At 46.9% G+C, this 19,036-nt stretch overlaps 1 protein-coding gene across 1 annotated transcript in view; it reads right to left on the bottom strand.

The window, feature by feature from the left end:
- LOC146187927 (extracellular serine/threonine protein CG31145) overlaps positions 1–19,036 on the bottom strand; it is a 266,568-nt gene that overhangs the window by 35,658 nt on the left and 211,874 nt on the right. The window contains exon 6 of the mRNA XM_084603562.1: positions 16,854–16,932. Within this exon, the coding sequence (XP_084459688.1) occupies positions 16,854–16,932 (79 nt within the window). The remainder of the gene's footprint in view (positions 1–16,853; positions 16,933–19,036) is intronic.

Raw genomic sequence — 19,036 nt, 5'->3', positions numbered from 1 at the left:
AGGTCCACGGGCTCGATGCGGCCGAGGCACTCCCCTTCGATCAACATAGCGGGAGACGGAAGAGGATTGGCTACCAGAAGTGTGCTAGCGCCGTTTTTCATGTCAAGGACGGCAAACGGGAGCGGTAAGTGGCGGCGGCGGCAGACAACGTTAGAGGGCACAAAGAGGACTGTCGCGGCGGTGGTAAAAGAGGCAGTGAGGGGAACCAGAACAGCGCTAACGGGTGGGATGGTTGTGTCATGTGCTACGAGGAGTTTGGTCGCAAAACGAGGACACGGCTCGTGGAGCAGGGCATCAGACGGTGCATCACTCGATTCAATGAGCTCTACTTGAGGACTGGCGCAGTCAATGATAGCATGATGCTGGGACAGGAAATCCCAGCCGAGAATGACGTCATGAGAACATGTGGGGAGAACGACGAATTCGATTATGTACAAGGCTGCAGCAATGACGACGCGAGCAGTGCAGATAGCTGTCGGCTGTATACTGTGAGCGGATGCGGTACGAAGCGATAGTCCCTCAGAGGCGTAGTCACCTTTCGGATGGAGCGGCAGAATTTTTGGCTGATAACTGATACAGCGGCACCGGTGTCGACGAGCGCAAGAGTATGAACACCTTCAACGATGACAGAAATAACATTCGCGGGATTAAGACGAGGACTTTGAAATTCGGTCGGATACGCAGTTCGTGCCTCGCGAACTGCGGCGGTTAGTTTTCCGGCTGGGTAGCGGGTCGTCGGCGAATTGGCGAAATGGAGCGGCGACGTGGTGATGGCGAACGACGAGGGCGGAAGTCCGGAGGTTCAGGGGGTGCTGTTGGAGGACCCGATGGGACTGGGAACTGGGGGGCCAAATAAGGTGGCGCAGGCCGTGCAGCAAAGGCCATATTTATTCGGCGCCTGCAGTAGCGTGTAGTGTGCCCAGGGATGCCGCAGTGGTAGCAAATAGGCCTGTTTTCTGATGTGCGCCATGGAGATCGTGTCGGAAGCAAGGGGGGAGCAAAAGCTGTTGGTGCCGACCGCATGGGGGGCGAAGCATAGGCATATGCTGGCTCAGGCGGTGGACTTGAAGTGACTTCGGCATACGTGCGGCGCAATACTTGAGGAGGAGCCGGCGCGAATGCTGGAGCGTAGCTCAGTGGCGCAACGCCGGACGATGAAACTGTGGGCGTGAGTAACGGCATTGAAGGTGCGACCGGAGCTGGTTGAGGAACACGATTAGGGAGGACTTCAGATACATGCTGTTGGATTGCATGGCGAAGCTCCGGAACAAGGCCAGTTGTTGACGACTCCTTAACATAGGGCTGCAGGGACAGTTGCCGCGCGACTTCCTGGCGTACAAAAGCCTTGATGTCTTCAGAGAGGCTAGATGACTCCCTCTCCGCGGCTAGTCCAGCAAGTGATGTATGAGGCTGGCGAATCAAAGCACGCTCCCTCCGGAGCTCGTCGTAGCTTTGACAGAGGTCATAGATTTCCTTGACCGTAGTGGGGCCTTTCGCGATGAGCATGTGAAAAGCGCCGTCATCAATTCCTGTGAGGACATGACGTATTTTAGCGGCCTCGGTCATGGTCGGGTCAACGCGACGACACATATCAACAATGTCCTCAATGTAACTGGTGAACGTTTCACCGGGCAGCTGCAGTCGCGACCGAAGACGCTGTTCCGCGCGGAGTTTTCGGACGGCGGGGCGGCCAAAGACATCAGAAAATTTCGTCTTGAAATTCGCCCAGGTGCCAAAGTCCGACTCGTGGTTTCGAAACCACAGATTAGCGACGTCGCTCAAGTAAAGGATGACATTGTTGAGCTTACGGTTGTCGTCCCAGTTATTGTGACGGCTGACCCGTTCGTAAGTGGTCAGCCAATCGTCGACGTCGTCATCGCTGCTTCCACTGAAGGTAGCCGGGTCCCGTTTACGAACGGCATCTGTGCAGGTGACTGGCGGAGGTAGGTGCAATGACGTCGGCTCCGTCATTGGGGTAGTCAATATTCTGCTGCGAAGTTCCAGGGCGAGATTGGTACAGGGAACCTCAGATTGACCTCCACCAAGTGAAATGTGGATTTAATGGTTGGCTGGAACGTCTAGCACTGGCAGTACTTCTGGCACAGCAGGGTCGAATTACCAGCCGCAGGGCACAGCTTCAGCGCGAGCGAGATGGGCGCCGGAGACAAGCGATGGTGATGGCGATGCCGCAGCGCTTTTCTGTTCTTTGTCTTCTTTACAATATATATATATATATATATATATATATATATATATATATATATATATATATATATATATATATATATATATATATATATATATATATATATATATATTCCAGGACTTTCACGCACGGCTCGTCTATCCTCTGATTTAGCAATGGCTGCATCACCACTGAGGTTTCTACTGAGTCAAATTCTCTTTTCGTACTCAATGAATGCTATGTATAAGGGCTGGTTATATTCCGGGCATGTTTCTAGCACCTGGTTGATGGTATGGATATAATCGATAGTAGAGTACCATTTCCGAAAACCTGCTTGATACTTTGCTTGATTGCAGTCTAAGGTTTCCTGATTCTATTAGCGGTTACCTTAGTAAATACCTTATACGTAACAGACAGTAAGCTGATTGGTTTGTAATTTGTAAGGTCCTTAGAGTCCCCTTTCTTATGAATGAGGATAATGTTTGCGTTCTTCCATGGTTCCGGTACCGCCGATGACACCAGGCACTGCGTATACAAGGTGGCCAGTTTTTCTAGCAACGATATCTTCCCGTCCTTCAACAAACCTATAGTTATCTGATCCTCTCCAGCTGCTTTCCCTTTTTTCATAGTTTCCATTGCTTTCTTAACCTCGTCCTTCGTCACTGGTGGAACGTCTGACTGTTTTTCCCTACCACCAATATCATTACGGTCCTGACTACTTGGCTACTGTAGAGAGCAGTATATAACTGCTCGGCTACTTTGACTATCTTGTCCATATTGGTGATGACGTTGCCCGCCTTGTCCTTTATCGCATACATCTGGTGTTTGCCTATGCCCAATTTCTTCTTCGCCGCTTTAAGGCTTCCCCTATTATTTAGCATGCTCGATTTTCTCCATGTTATACTTCCTTATTTCGGCCAATTTGCGCTTATTGATTAGCTTTGATATCTCGGCCAATTCTATCTGGTCTGTTCGATTGGAAGCTTTCATACTCTGGCGTTTCTTAATCAAATATTTCGTCTCCTTAGACAGCTTACCTTTATCCTCTTTAACTATCCGACCGCCTACTTCTATAGCGCACTCAGTAATGATATCTCTGAAATTATTGTTCATTGCTTCTAGGGTAATGTTGCCTTGATTTCTGGATTACCTCAGTATATTTCGCTATGGCTTCCTCGAAACACTCTTACTGGCCGTGTGTCAAGAAATGCGTGACACACTGTCACACCTCTCCATTTACTACGCAAGCCCAAAGTCATAGTAAGATCGCATGGAATACCATTTTCGCTTTCAATATGGTGGTACCTGACGTGATGGAGGTCAAACGGAAAAATAGCTGCTAAGAGTCCTTCATAGGAGGTTCCAGAAAACAACTGCGCCCCAGCAGTCAAAGAAAACATGGTGGACAGTTTCGTTGTATCCTTTTCTGTATACTCGGCCATCAGCGCAGAGTAGTATAACTTGTATAACTTTATATAACAGAGGCCTTGAATGTCCAGCTAAGGATGGTCCACCTGATCCATGAAAATAATTAGCCGTGTTTGCCTCTACGAAAACCGACTAGGACGAGCGCTTTTGGCATGGTTTAATTTGCTTGGTGGTTTAGCACCCAGAACCTGGAACTGCGAAGTCAGTGCACGTAAAAGCCTCTAGGCGGCAGAAATGATTCCGAAGCAATCCACACACTTGTGCAGTCGGCGGCGCGAGCGAGCGAAATCCGCTCCATGCCGACACGCTTGTTCGTTCACACGTCTGAGCCAACTCATCGCCGCCGGCGCCGCTTCGGCTGCGAACTCTCGTTAACCCTAACTGACCGCTCGACTGCACGCAACGAAAAACATACAGCTATGCTAAGTGCGGAGGAGAAAAGACCTTATCTTTCAATCCTTCGCTAAATCGTGGCACATCTGACCCACTTACTATGACAACGAGAGCTTCAACATACTATTTGCAGGCGTAGTAAACAAAAGGGGTGTACTTGCCGCTCATACCAAGGACAGCGTCGATATTATTCCAAATGTCATCCTTCAACACATTGCTTTTGAGTTCAGCGTGACCCTTGTCCGACCGCACACGATATAGCTTCCCGGCACCGAAATAGGCTATGGCCGCAACAATTATCGTGAGCCGATGGTCGATTGCGAGTACGCTGTTGCCATGTTGGCCCCTGAGGGATGCTAACCGGTCGACGCTGCTGCGACTGTGAAGAAGGAAAAGAAAATTCACGGGCCTGCTACTGGCTCTGTAGCGGTGGCGGGTTCAATGACGGCCTACAATAGACAAAACTATAGCCAAACGGACGAGTTGGTGGAACATATTGGATAGAAAAACAGCGCGAAAGACAAACACCACAGCAAAGACACAGCGCTCGTCTTGTGTTCCTTTGCTGTGGTGTTCGTCTTTCGCGCTGTTTTTCTATCCAATAGATAAAAATTCAGCGGCAGGCTAGCCCCCGCCGCAAGCGGCGTTGACCTACCCCTCCAAGCTCCGTAGGACCAGGAACAGACACCCTTCACCACCTACCGGCAGCGAGTATATTCTCAGCCTTTTGGCTAAAATCAAAGTGTAGATCAAAGATCGAAGGGCCGGTTCTCGTGTTACCCACGAGAACCGGCTCGTGGGTGACACGAATCTCCGCCCAGATCTCGTTCTGGCGCGCGAGGAAACGGCGATTGTCATCGATGTCACATGTCCCTTTGACAATCGCAAAACCGCCTTCGATGCTGCACGGGAGAGTAAGGTCGCCAAGTACGAACCCGTTCGCCAATACCTGCTCCGGAAATTCCAGCGGGTCAGCATCGAGGCAGTCGTTGTTGGGGCCCTGGGCTCCTGGGACCCCAACAACGACCAAGTGATGAGACGCCTCTGAAGCAAACGCTACGAGGGACACCACAGCAGCTTTTCGTGAAATCTATGCTAAACACGTTGCTGCAAATTGAAGGGCTCGCACTTCGGTGTACTTCAGCAGCTCGAGTTGGGAAAAATTTCCCACAAACACAACAACACACTCACCCCACAGCAGAAATAAACTTTACAGACGTGATTTCCTTTAAAGAGGAATGAACAACAACACTAGGTGTCTGCAATAAAACATTGCTAGGAAATGTACAAAACATTTTTGAAAAACACTCTGTTCTTAACAGTCTAACCGGTCGACGCCGCAGGCCACGCCGGCTATACTTTCTCGCCTTCCTATTGGCTGATGGAATTCGGCGGAAAAAATCCGGCGGCAAAATCGTTCCCGGTCCGAATTGGCTTTCCGCCGAGTGAGCGAGTGAATAAACTTTATTGAATAAGGACAAAAACAAGATTTCCGCTGATTCTCTTCAGCGGCAGCGGATTTTGCTCGCTTTTTCCGCCGAATGCTCAAGTGTGAACGAGCAAGAGTTTATAAGGCAACCATGTGCTGTGTAATGTCAGTGCACATTAGAGAGCCCCTTGTGATAGAAATTTCTGGAGTCCTAAAATAATAATAATAATAATTGGTTCACAGGAAGGGAAAGGCGCAGTAACTGTCACACTTGCTCTGTGGACACCCGAACCGCGCCGTAAGGGAAGGGAGGAGGGTGGGAATGAAAGTGGAAAGAGAGAAAGAGGAGCCATAGTGGAGGGCTACGCACTAATTTCGACCACCTGGGGATCTTTAACGTGCGCTGACATCGCACAGCACACGGACGCCACTTCGTTTCGCCTCCATCGAAACGCAGCCACTATGGCGTTTCTGCATCGCTCCACTGTGGACCCTCAGCGTTGGCTCAGGTTAAGACACTCGGCTACTGATCCCGAGTACTCCGGTTCGAACCCGATCGTGACGGCCGCGTTTCGATGGAGATGAAACGCAAAGGCGTCTGTGTGCTGTGCGATGCCAGTGCACGTGAAAGATTCGCAAGCGGTTGAAATCAATTCCTAGCCCTCCACTACGGCACGAATGGACGGAGGAAGGAACGGGCAATGAAACGACACACTTGTCACTATGCTCAACCCTTCTTATTAAACTTTTTAGGCAACCTTTCAACTTTACCCAAGAAAGGTTGCAATCAAGCGCCATATCTGATGAGCATGCAGCAGGTTAGACGGAAAGGTGGGAGACATAAAACTCGGATAACAAATGACTGAATTTGCTATCGGTGTGAATGAACTCCGATCGTCAACACAAATTATTCAGGAAATCGGGACCCCCCTCCCCTTCCCCACATAAATCGCATCGGTCGCCCGTTAATTATTTCGTACCCCAGCTGCGCGGGCTTAAGGAGATTTAAGCTTCTGGACAAAAGCGAAGAGACAGAGAAGCAAAGCAAGAACATAAGTGAAGCTGCCGGGAACGGCTGTGCACCATCAGTGCAAGTAGCCATTTCACGCGAAGCAGCCCACGTACAATAAACTCGTACACATTCGGAATAAGAGGAAAAGAACGAGGAAGTCTATTACCGGACCGCAAATGTTCTGAATATCAGGCATCCGCAGCTATGTAGTTTCTCGCAGACAACTAACACTGTACAACCGAATGAGAAAGACCCGTGGGAGTGTAGTATATAGTCGACCCCGAGATAGAAGAGCAGGAAAAGGACGACTGTTTTATGACTAGAACAGACTAAACAAATAAGTAGAGAATGGGCTATGAACGGGAGAGTATCCCGCCACCCTGGCTAGCGATTCGCATTTTTTGCCTTTGCCTCTCCGGAAACCCCGGCGCTTCGAGGCACTCCAGGGAACGCAGAATGCGCGTTTCGTTTCGCGCTTCAAGATATCACGCCCATGGGAAACAGCCGAAAAATTACAGTTGCATCTCGTAGAGAGAAAACAAGAAAAAAGAACGCAATAAAAACGTCTGAGCGTGGGTTTGGAAAAGAGGGAGTTCGAAACGGGTTTAGGCGAATCTGCTGATGACCGTTCTTTGTTCCTCGTTTGTTTCTTCTTTCGCGGACGCTGTCTGTAGTCAACTCCGCGCGGTACTACTGGGAGCTGGGGGACACGGGATGTTGATTTCGCCATTATAGTAACGTGGGTGCTTCGCTTGCTGCCCGGTGCTGAAAACAGCAAGAAAACAGCTAATCGGGTCTTACTATATTTAACCCGGCAAGCTGCTGTTTACTTTGCCGCTTTACGATTCGGGCATGTATTCTTTACATGCTTTCCCGTGGTCGGCTTATGCACGTGCGTGAATCTTTCTGCTGGCTCTGAGTAGCAACAGGTATAGCGAGAGGTAGGCAATAGAGGGCTGAGTGAATCTTGACTGCGGAATGCGCGGGTTGCACTAATTGCACGATGTTATTCGATTGGACCTAAAACAGGATGGGTCGCATCGATCGCTCTGAGTTGCTTACAAAGCGAAGGTAACCATCATGGACAAGATGGAGTCAGGCTTCTGTCACTGCAGCCATTCCTGCAATCATCTTATAGATTGACTATATAGTATTTTACAACTTGTATTTAGGTTTCATACATTGTTTAGAAGTCCAGTCTTGCGTAAGGCAAAGCAGCTGTATAAATTATCAGTCGCGTGCAGCTGTTTTCGTCGTACTTTCTCTGAAAATTTTCTTACATATGAATTCTTTCACCTTATTTCCTTCTTTAAAAAGCAAAAAACACGGTTAAGATAAAAAAATTACCCCGTGCTTTTTTCTTTTTTTGCCATAAAACTAGTTGGCTGCTTTCCAAAATGAATCTTAACGAGAGCTAAACTTACCATTCCTTTTTCTTGCATAATAACCATCTGTGCGACACGAACTGAACGTTATATAAGGAGAACGACGAATTCATTTTGAAGCACGAGTATTTCCAGAAAGTTAATATGTAACCCTGTTACCGCATGGATCTACGTTCACTGCATCCGTTACGTTGCTTAGACGCTTTCGCAACCCGAAGATCACGGAAGATGCACCGTCGCAGGCACCGGCGAACCAGGGTGAAAAGCAACCACAACAATAGGACTATTTCTCACGGGCTCGACCGGTTCCTCACGCGGCGGCTGCCTTAAGGTCAGGTATACGTAATCATCAGCCTTCCAGCCTCTGCAAGTACAAAGCTCGCACATGGAACTTACTGCTTATTAACGCATGCATCCGCAGCAAGTGGTGCGTACCGCATAGCGAGCTTGAAAATTTATTCACCCGAGACCGCTTTAAGCACCTTCCCCCCCTGGCAAGCCAGTTTGAGCCGACTTAGTTAGAAGGCCTTCCTCGGCCTACGAAACAAGCGAGAAAGCATGCAAAAAAAGAGGTTAACTAAAAAAGAACGGGATAAGCGTAAAAAATGCGGCGTGCCCACTTCGCAGTCTCTGATAGTACGTGCCTCCTAAGCAGACGCAGGTGTTGGCATATACTTTTCTGTCAAGGAAGCGTGTTCCCAGACAGCATATCGGGAGCGTAAATCAAGGTGGCTCAGCTACAGAGCCAGTAGCAGGCCCGTGCATTTTCTTTTCCTTCTTCCTACAGCCACAACAACAACAACAACCCAGCAGCAGCCACGAAGAGTCAAAAGGAATTCAACGAATCGAGAACATGGGATCTGAATAAGTTGAGGCGTACACGGAACGCGGAAGCCACCCGAGGCTGTTTATGACCGAAGAAACGAATTTATTTCTGCCAATAATAATGAGACGTCCAAGCAAACAAACGAGTCCACACAAGCATAGGTGGAGGCATATGTAAACAGATCAATCTGTTATGGTTTAATCTCAATCACGCCTCCTCTGGTGGACATAATGAAACATTGTTTCTCCATTACAAAGAACCGCGGCGTCTATTAATACCATTCACTTATCACAGCGGCCGGTTTTAATTAGGTAATGCGTGAAAAATGCTAGGAGGCGACAGCGTGCCCCTTCTACTTTCGCCCTCGCCAATAGCGCTTCAATCCACACAAGTGCATCGACACTGGCGCTTAGCACCACACGGCTACCCAAGACCACACTCAAGCACCTAAGTACTGATGCTACAACACTGATACGCTGTATACCGTATAAGAGCCCTGCCACGGAAATGCTTGGTTCGTGAAGTTCCAAGCACGTAAAAAGGGACGCAATTAAAAACTCAAGCCGGCCTCGGCACCGACAGCAGATCTGTAGAGGTTACATGTTCCTGCGTAATGTACATGCTCATATCGACGAAGCAGAAATCCGGCCTGCTCGAAAGCGTGCCGCTTAGTACGTCTGAGCGATGTTGCACTTACCTGCGATGACATAAGTGTAGCATGACTAAAGAGTTTCTGTCCCCTCTGCTCCCCGCATTTTTGAGGTCCGTGTGGAAACGACGGATTACTGGCGATGTCACGGCACTCCTCAAAGCTTTAAATACCGCACACATTGCGTCTACCGATGTCTTAATAGCAACTACTCCTGCTCCGTGAGAGCTGTGTGAACTGAGAGCTGTGAATGTGTGAATATCGCCTGCCGTCTCCGGGCGTATACAGATCATTGCGGCGTATTGCTGGCGCACGTGCGCGACAAACTGTTTGTACGTATTAATGCGATGTCGTAATAGGCGAAGTTTTCTGACTAGTCACGACGCTGATGGCGTCATAGATGCCATGTGACCACAAAGACCCCATTCGGAGAGCACCGCCCACAGCAAATCAAATTCAAAATAGTCCCTTGGCCCATTCGAATTATTTATGGCGCCACGTACCTTAACCATCGATGGGTTCCGTTTGGCGTCTGCTGAATGCCGCAGCAAAATTGACGCAAACACACCAGGGAAGTGCAACTGATAACTCGCATTTCTTCTTACTTAAATAGCCTCTCTCTCTCTCTCTCTCTCTCTCTCTCTCTCTCTCTCTCTCTCTCTCTCTCTCTCTCTCTCTCTCTCTCTCTCTCTCTCTCTCTCTCTCTCTCTCTCTCTTTTTTTTACTTTCTCCTATTTTTTGTGCCTTTTATTTCTTCTCTCCGAGTGCGGTTTACATTCTCTACTCGAAGTGAGGCAGTTTACGTCCGTTTCCTTTTCCGCAGACTGGAGTATGCTGTCTTCTTCTATGTATGCACAGGATACATTTCTGGTCTGGTCTGTATGTTTAAAGTTACCTTGTGCACCTGTGTGTGCCATTCGAACATAATTAGCCCTTCTGAGCATTATAAACCATGATTTCTGCGTTCTATATTCCACATCAACCACTGCGTCTCGACCTTCTGTCACCTCGGACCAGAACTGTACCAACCATGCTCACTGCTTGGCCTTAAGGTAATATACCCCCGGCCCCAGATGGCACAGGTGTAGAGCTCTACCGAAATCTTTGAACATATTTAAGAGATGGATCTGCATACGCATGCGCGGTCATTATCGCTTGATTTCCTCCTAATACTGAACGTGCTGTCGAGGACTTCACTCGGGCCGGGCGCTTCACTGCGTAGCCCGATTAAGAGTTCATGTGCGCGTGCTTAGGGTTCGCTGTGTTTTGGCTTGAAAACGGGCTGAGGTGGCGGATTTTCCTAAAGAAATTCCATGCATTTGCAGAGCGCAGTTATATAGTTTGTATGCATGAAATTGGACAAGCTTAAGCTTAAGCTAGGGCTAGTCCAACCAACTCCAGAATCGAATGCGGAGAGCTTTGTGCACGTAACAGCACAACCTCGACTGGCCAGCTCATATCAGTGTGCCAGTCACGAGTCGTTAATTTTCACATGCAAATTACTTTCGCACTGAAACGACCATTGGCGGAGCTAAAGTGGAGTTCTACAGATAGTCAGCGTAAATTCATCAGAAACTTAATACAAATACTCTGCCAGCGAATTCGGGTTATTAGCTCGGGCCGGTGTCAACTTAGCGCTGAATGGCTTGAGTGAGTATGAAAGTATGAAAAGTAGAGAGGAAAAAAAATGTAGTCGGAAAAGTCAACGTGGAAATAATTTGCTTTTACGGGCCCGGCATAAAAATTACGGTACCGCCTCTTCCCGCTCTTTCTATCATTTTCACCGTTGGGTGCCCAGGAAACCTGCAGCTAAATATGGCTAGAAGCGAAAGAAGATGAGTTTTCTTGACGGCAGCCATCACCGGTTCCCTTAATCACGAAGTTTTTAAAAGCCACTTCGTCGCTTAGCAACTTCTGTGTAGCCTTCTTACGGGGCGCTGAAAAAACAAATCGCAAGAAAAAAAGAGAGAAAAATGCTCTAGAGTAAATGAGGCGTAAGAACCATCCCAGCCTAATTTCCGCAGAGTTCGCTTTTCCTCAGCCATTAGCCGCGAGCAACCCACGCTGCTTGCACTGCTCGAACCAACCGAAAGCGAACAGCGTTAATATCCCCCTGCCGAACACTACTTCTCAAATCTGAGAAGGAAGAATAGCTGCGTGTGTGTGCGTGAGAGACAGGGGAGAGAGAGAGATCTAAATTTCTCCTAACTCATGAACTCTTTAATGCATTTTCGAGTCTCGAGAGCAAAAAAAAAAAAAAAAAAAAAAAGGAAATAAAACCGTACCGCGCAGAGTAAAAGTTTGCTCATTTTCAACGCACCTGTACAACGGGATAATCTGACTTTGGGAATAAATCTACTCGACGTGAATACGCGGTCGTCCTGCACAAGCCTTCCCTCTTTTCGGCCCTTAAATCAGGCGTGCACTGATCGTGACAGATCAGTAAACAACGCACCATGTATACGTGGGAAGGCGAATGCGGGCCAGAAGGCATCTATACCAAATGAGGGGTAGCCTGATCTGAAGTTGAAAATTTACGTTGGACTAATGAATAAAACTGCATATTTGCAGTTCTCGAAGTTTCATGGAAACTTTGATGACGGGGTACGATGCAGGAATGTTCTAACTACGCTTCTCATCGACGATATATATATATATATATATATATATATATATATATATATATATATATATATTGTTATGGGGATGCACTTAATGTAACAGCACTGTGATGCGCTGAACTCGACGCTGAGACTTCAGTAGCCGTCTACGTATACAGTGCTACTCATCAGATGTATTGATGTCCATGCCACCTTTCTCAGGAATGGATGTACACTGCATTCAGGCGTCTTCTTAAAGGCTTCAACAGTGACAGAGGACGCGTTAAAGAGAAAGGGTAAAAAAAACCTAACATGAGAGAGGTGGGAGAGGAAAAAGGGGGCAAAGCTGTTTTCCACCACTCTATATAGCACACGGTAGAAGTAGGCAGTAGGATAGTTAGAGAGGATACCGGCAAGCTGTCTAAGGATACAAAAGATTTGATTAAGCAACGCCAGAGTACGAAAGCTTCCAATCCAACAGACCAGATCGAATTCGCCGAGATATCAAAGCTGATCAATAAGCGCAAGGTGGCCGATATAAGGAAGTATAACATGGAGAAAATTGAGCATGCTGTAAAGAACGGGGGAAGACTTAAAGCGATAAAGAAGAAATTGGGCATAGGCAAAAACCAGATGTATGCGATAAGGGACAAGGCGGGCAACGTCATCACGAATATGGACAAGATAGTCAAAGTAGCCGAGGAGTTCTATACAGATCTCTACAGCAGCCAAAGCAGTCAGGACCATAACGAGATTGGCGGCGGGGAAAAACAGTCAGACGTTCCACCAGTGACGAAGGACGAGGTCAAGAAAGCATTAGAAACTATGAAAAGGGGGAAATCAGCTGGAGAGGATCAGATAACTACAGATTTGCTAAAAGACGGGGGAGATATCGTGCTAGAAAAACTGGCCACCCTGTATACGCAGTTCCTGGTGTCATCGATGGTACCGGAACAATGGAAGAATGCAAACATTATCCTCATTCATAAGAAAGGGGACTCTAAGGACCTTAAAAATTACAGACCAGTCAGCTCACTGTCTGTTACGTATAAGGTATTTACTAAGGTAATCGCTAATAGAATCAGGACAACCTTAGACTGCAATCAAGCAAAGGATCAAGCAGGGTTTCGGAAACGGTACTCTACTATCGATCCTATCCATACCATCAATCAGGTGATAGAAAAATGCTCGAAATATAACCAGCCCTTATACATAGCATTCATTGATTACGAAAGAGCATTTGACTCAGTTGAAACCTCGGCGGTGATGCAGGCATTGCGAAATCAGGGGGTAGAAGAGCCGTGCGTGAAAGTGCTGGAAGATATATATAGTGGCTGCACAGCAACCATAGTTCTGCATAAAGAAAGTAACAAAATTCCCATAAAGAAAGGTGTTAGGCAAGGAGACACAATCTCCCCAGTACTATTCACAGCTTGTTTAGAGGAAGTATTCAGAGACTTGGAATGGGAGCAGTTAGGGATAAGGGTAGATGGAGAATACCTCAGTAATCTGCGATTTGCTGATGACATTGCCTTGCTAAGCAACTCGGGGGATGAACTGCAAATAATGATTGATGACCTAGACAGAAAAAGTAGAAAGGTAGGCTTGAAAATCAATATGCAGAAGTCTAAGGTAATGTTCAACAGCCTCGGAAAGGAACAGCAGTTTACATTAGGTAGCGAAATACTGGAACTAGTAGGCGAATATGTCTACTTAGGACAGGTAGTAACCGCAGATCCGGACCATGAAAAGGAAATAACAAGAAGAATAAGATTGGGATGGAGTGCATTTGGCAAGCACTCGCAGATTATGACTAGCAGCTTACCGGTATCGCTCAAGAGGAAAGTATACAACAGTTGCATCTTGCCTGTACTCACCTATGGGGCTGAAACGTGGAGGCTAACCAAGAGAGTTCTACTTAAGTTGAGGACAACCCAGAGGGCTATGGAACGAAAAATGGCAGGGGTAACATTAAGAGATAGAAAGCGTGCAGAGTGGGTCAGAGAAATAACTCAAGTTACCGACATTCTAGTGGAAATTAAGAAGAAGAAATGGACATGGGCAGGACATGTAGTGCGAAGAGAGGATAACCGATGGTCGCTGAGGGTAACAAACTGGATTCCAAGGGAAGGAAAGCGTAGCAGGGGGCGGCAGAAAGTTAGGTGGGCGGATGAGATTAAGAAGTTCGCAGGGGTCAGGTGGATGCAGCTAGCACAGAACCGGGTTAAGTGGAGAAATATGGGAGAGGCCTTCGCCCTGCAGTGGGTATAATCAGGCTGATGATGATGATGATGATGATGATGATGATGATATAGCACACAAAAGCAATGGACGTACACAAGGGGAGAGCGGGCCTGCGCGACAGGTTTTGGTGCAGACGACAAAATAAATAAATAAATAAATAAATAAATAAATAAATAAATAAATAAATAAATAAATAAATAAATAAATAAATAAATAAATCAAGAACCGTGAGATGGGTGGCCAATAACCGGAGTGCGAGTCAAGTCGACGCGTCTCGTGGGGCGCCCGCATTTGCGACGACCCTCATTTCATCTGACAGGGCGCAACATCAAGACACATGTGTCGTATGGGGCGGACAGAACAAGTATGGGAATGTTCAGTGCGTGAGCGAAAAAGGGGAAAACAGGAAGTACAACCTCAGGAATACGGAGAGATAAACAAAATTGTGCGAATAAATTTACGTGTTTGTCACAGTAGCCAAACCAACTTTGCTGAAGAAAGCGCGCTATAGGGTCTTGGAAGCGTCTTAACAAATCCATGAGAATCAAATTCTCCTGTTTTCCTGTTTAAAATTCACCACAACCTACGAAGAGGGGGTGTTTCATGAAAACATTTCAAATGCTCATCGCTTTCATTCATGTTACCACGCATATATTCCTTGTGCTCTTGTTAAACGCTGTCTCATTGTGCTTTGTTACCAAACGCTGCCTTACCGAGACGCTAGCTTCTGGTGTATATTTGTCATGATATGCTTTGCGATCGAACATTGCTGCATTGAGTGACATTCGTTTCGACGATATGTGGTGCGTGCCTTACATTTATTATGACGCTATCAATCCTCTATAGCGAGTTTCCACCAGCAAAATCTGTTCGGTATAATAGTGACGCGTTTGTTTATCCCAACCACTTTTTTCCCTCTGTGTGTCCTCGAGGTTGTAGTTCCTGTTGTTCCCCCTTTTCGCTCGCTCACTGCGTGTACACTTCCATATGTGTTTTTTCCAGTCCTGCGAGTTATATATGGCATCTGTGTCTAGGTGTCGTGCCGCACCCGAAGAAAGGAAGGTCGACGGCAGCGAGCGATTTATTCTCGTGGAGAGACATAGTTTGGCCATCGGAAATCATTAGACGTGGTCTAATTTCCACTGGTGTGCAAGCCCCTTCCTTGTTTCGCTACTGCTTCTAATTTTCAAAAATATTGTATATATCGGAGTCCTTTAGAGCGAATTAGTCGACCTCAAAACGCCCAAGCAATACTCAGTAATGTGGCGCAACAAACACAATCACATGCGAAGAGACACAACACACACGCATCACATTTCTGGGCATTATGCAGCACCAACTTGCCCCTCAAGCTGTTATTCCAAGCAATACCTTTGCGACTAAAATTATGAGCAATAAGATATGTAAACCCAGTGGCGTCATCTATAGTTAGGCGAATGCAAATTACAAACCGCTACAACAAGGACACTTTCCCCCATATGGCACGAAATTCTCGAAATAATGTCGTAAATTCCTTACAGATTGACGTATTAAATTGTTGAGACACATAGAAAACCATCACAATGCTTTAAGCCTTTATGTTGCGTCTCGAAAAGTTATGCGCTCTGAGCAGTTGCAGACGGTAGCATACCAGATGTAGGCTCCATTAGGACTAGCCTCGTGAACTTATATCCAAAATTGTGCTGAATTACACTTTCTACTTAGCACCAATTTAAGCTCAGTCACAACGAAAGGCAGCAATTAGCACCAACTGTATTCAGTAAAAATGTTAACCACAACCGCAACGACTTCTTATTCAGCTGAAGCGGGTGGGGTTATCCTAGACACTCTAGGACGGGTCTCGCTTAGAAGGACACGGTCATGTGTTCACGCTGTGTGCCAGGAAACCGCATCGCTAATCTGAAAATTGCGAGCATACGCTAGAGCTACTTTTCAGTTAGCCTTCTGCGCATGTGCATTTTAGACCCGTCATTCCGCTAAGTACGCAGTTGCGCAACGCCCGTTATACTAAAAGTATCTGTAATCGCAAATCTATGACCACTTTATTGCTTTGCAAATGTTTAACAATGGGTGTGTCGAACTTGAAACGAGTAATAGACCGAACCAAATAGATCGAAAAATTGGCGCAGTGGTAACATGCAGGCTTCAAGAAAAAAATTTCTTTCGATTACGTTACTTCCTAAAGCAAAATTTCAGCGCAGCTATCAGTTGTTTCACATTTTCGATATATTTAAGCAAACATTTCGGCAAGACATGTATGTACCATTACAGACAACTTTTTTTTTATTTTTCACACATAATCCTTCAAGAAACACTCCACTAAGAGTTCTTGTCTGTTATGAAGGAAGCTTTGTGGTCGGAGAAATGAAGAGAGCAATTAACTTATCGGGAGGTCGCGGGAGGCAGCGCGTAGGCCAATGGAACTTTGCGCGGCGAAGAGATAGCAGCGACTGACTGATGCCGCTGACGCCGCTAGCGAGTGAAGGAAAAGAACCTGACTGCGTTTCGGCTTGGATGCACGCACCGTATCCAATGATGCCGAACCGGCAACCGAAGAACACCGTCGCCGCCACGTAAGAAAATAGAGTGGCAGGAGCGCGCGCTGCCCCGGCTGCGGAGCTGGTTACAAGGGACAACGGCGACGACGACGCGAAATGAACGGGCGCCACAGAGCTGCGCTGTAAAAAAGTCAGACCACTGACCTCATAGGCTTGAATAGCGCCTGGCCGCCGTTCTCGTAGTCGATGACGAGCTTCAGTTGTGTGCCGCCATCTTTGAGACCTGGTGGCGTAAGAGAAGAGCACGAGAGTAAACAGTCAGATAAACAAATAACAGGCCGCTCATTCAAAGGCAATGATTAAAACACGCATTTCCCTGAAATACAGCGCGAAGTAATTATCTCCCGTACTCCACCGGATGCGTGAAGAGAAACGAAGACCACTGCTATTGTGCATTGAGAGCCTTTGTCTCTGCATCTGGTTAGAGTGAACTGCTTGCCAGCTCAGGTATAGGATCGTGGTTGTCTTGTCGAGATATTTTTCCGAGTAGCGCAAGAAAACATGATAGGAATGAGTTACTGCAAGATACTTCTGGCTCTGCGGGTGGATGGCTTATATAGTATATGCAACAAGGAACTTGGTCGAAGTTAGGAGCTGGAAGCCGTCGGAGACGACCCTCGTACGGTTTGCGCCTGTGTCACCCGTACTGGAAGTTCTCAAGGCATCGCAACGCGACGTCACGCATAGGAGAAAGTAGGGCCAAGAAAAGAGAATGAACCCAAGGAGTCAAGTCTTTGAAGCTCATGAAAGGCACACAGCGCACTGAAACACAATTTGCATTTGCGTAAAAAATCGATATAAAAGCAACGAAGACTGGTGGGCGAGTCAGTACGACACTCTAGGATAAAACAGAGCGCCGGTAGAAACACGAAGGAGGACACATATGGATGGGACACAGCGCCTGTGTCCTCTATTTGTGCTGCTGAGCTGCTTTAACCTAAATAAAAAACGAAACGAGAGAGATTCCACAAACTCCCTTTATTTTTTTTTTTTTGTTTTTTTACGGGCACTCAATGAAATGGGCACTTTGCGCACATTGCGAAGATGCTCCTCAGTCTTAACTTTTTGCGAATATTCTGAAAGCGAAGAATGCGGAACACCTTTGAGCCACCGGTGCCCTTCGACCTTTTCACACGAACGCAGAGAACGACAGCCCAGTGAATAATAAACGCGCCGCACAGAATGCACCTTGCAGGGTGTTTTTTTCGTGCTCCCTGTCGGCTCCCAGTCAAGGTGTCTTCTTGTTTGTTCGCTCTTCATGTCACTATATATGCCCGAGTGACTATATATTTATACACTGTTCGAAAGCGACAAACAAAAACAAAAGAAGATAGAGTTACGTCGTTGGGAAAGATTTGTTTCGCAAAGTCGTTTCCATGAAGCTTCCTCCCACACATAAAACACGAATAAGACTATGAGGGAGTAAAAAGGGAGTAGAATGCCCTCTAGCGCACACCATAATAAGCTCAGAGCATGATGCCCGAGGCTTATTCGCATTCAGAGTGCAGAGGCGTTATTTAGGCCCGCCTTATTGGGAGTGTACAGTCCGTGCTGCAATAGTTTCCACTTGAAATTGAAGTTTAACTTAACGAAACTCGCGTCGTGCACGGTAGAAGAGAATTAACCAGCGCGAGCGCATGGGAGGTATACTTCTGTTCCCCACTGAGCCAATGTTGCTATCAAGAAACGCTGAACGCCCTCTCGCGTTAAAAGGCTTCGCTGTTGATTCTACGAGCGACGATAAAAAGTGCGCCTAATTCGAGCGATATACTTTGAGCTTTTGTTATCACTTGCATTGGCTACAGGCCGCCCTGAAGCCACGGGGCTTTTGCTACACATGCCAAGCAGAGCAGAGACCATATAGGAATCATGGTTTCGTGGTTAAAAAGCGCATTATAAGCACACGAAGTACTATGAAACACACATAGCACGAGCACTGCTTTGTCGTTTGTGTTTGTTCTTTGCACGGTCTCGTCTTTCGACGCTGTTAAACTAACTTGTCCAAATTGCAACCTTACGGGACTATGTTCTTGTACGAGAGAATCATGGAATTAAATGAGCTAGCAATGGTAAAACGGATAACGGCCACTTATCATTGAGCCCTTCATAGGTATGGGAAATGACCTAAAGAATCGTAGCAAAACTTCAAGCTGGGCTTGTTGGTTTATAGTTATTAGAAGGATTTGCAGCGCTAAAGGATGACACAAAAAAGTATAACGCCGTCCTTTGCTTGTTTTCTGTGTGTCGTCCTTCAGCGCTGCAAATCCTTTTAATGACCTAAAGAATCCTTTGAAGGAGGACAACCACGCGTCTTCAAAAAACCGCAA

Source organism: Amblyomma maculatum, chromosome 5, assembly GCF_055883805.1.
Source record: "Amblyomma maculatum isolate TAMU_Amacu chromosome 5, ASM5588380v1, whole genome shotgun sequence".
Taxonomy (NCBI): Eukaryota; Metazoa; Arthropoda; class Arachnida; order Ixodida; family Ixodidae; genus Amblyomma; species Amblyomma maculatum.
This window is presented reverse-complemented; position numbering and strand designations above follow the sequence as displayed.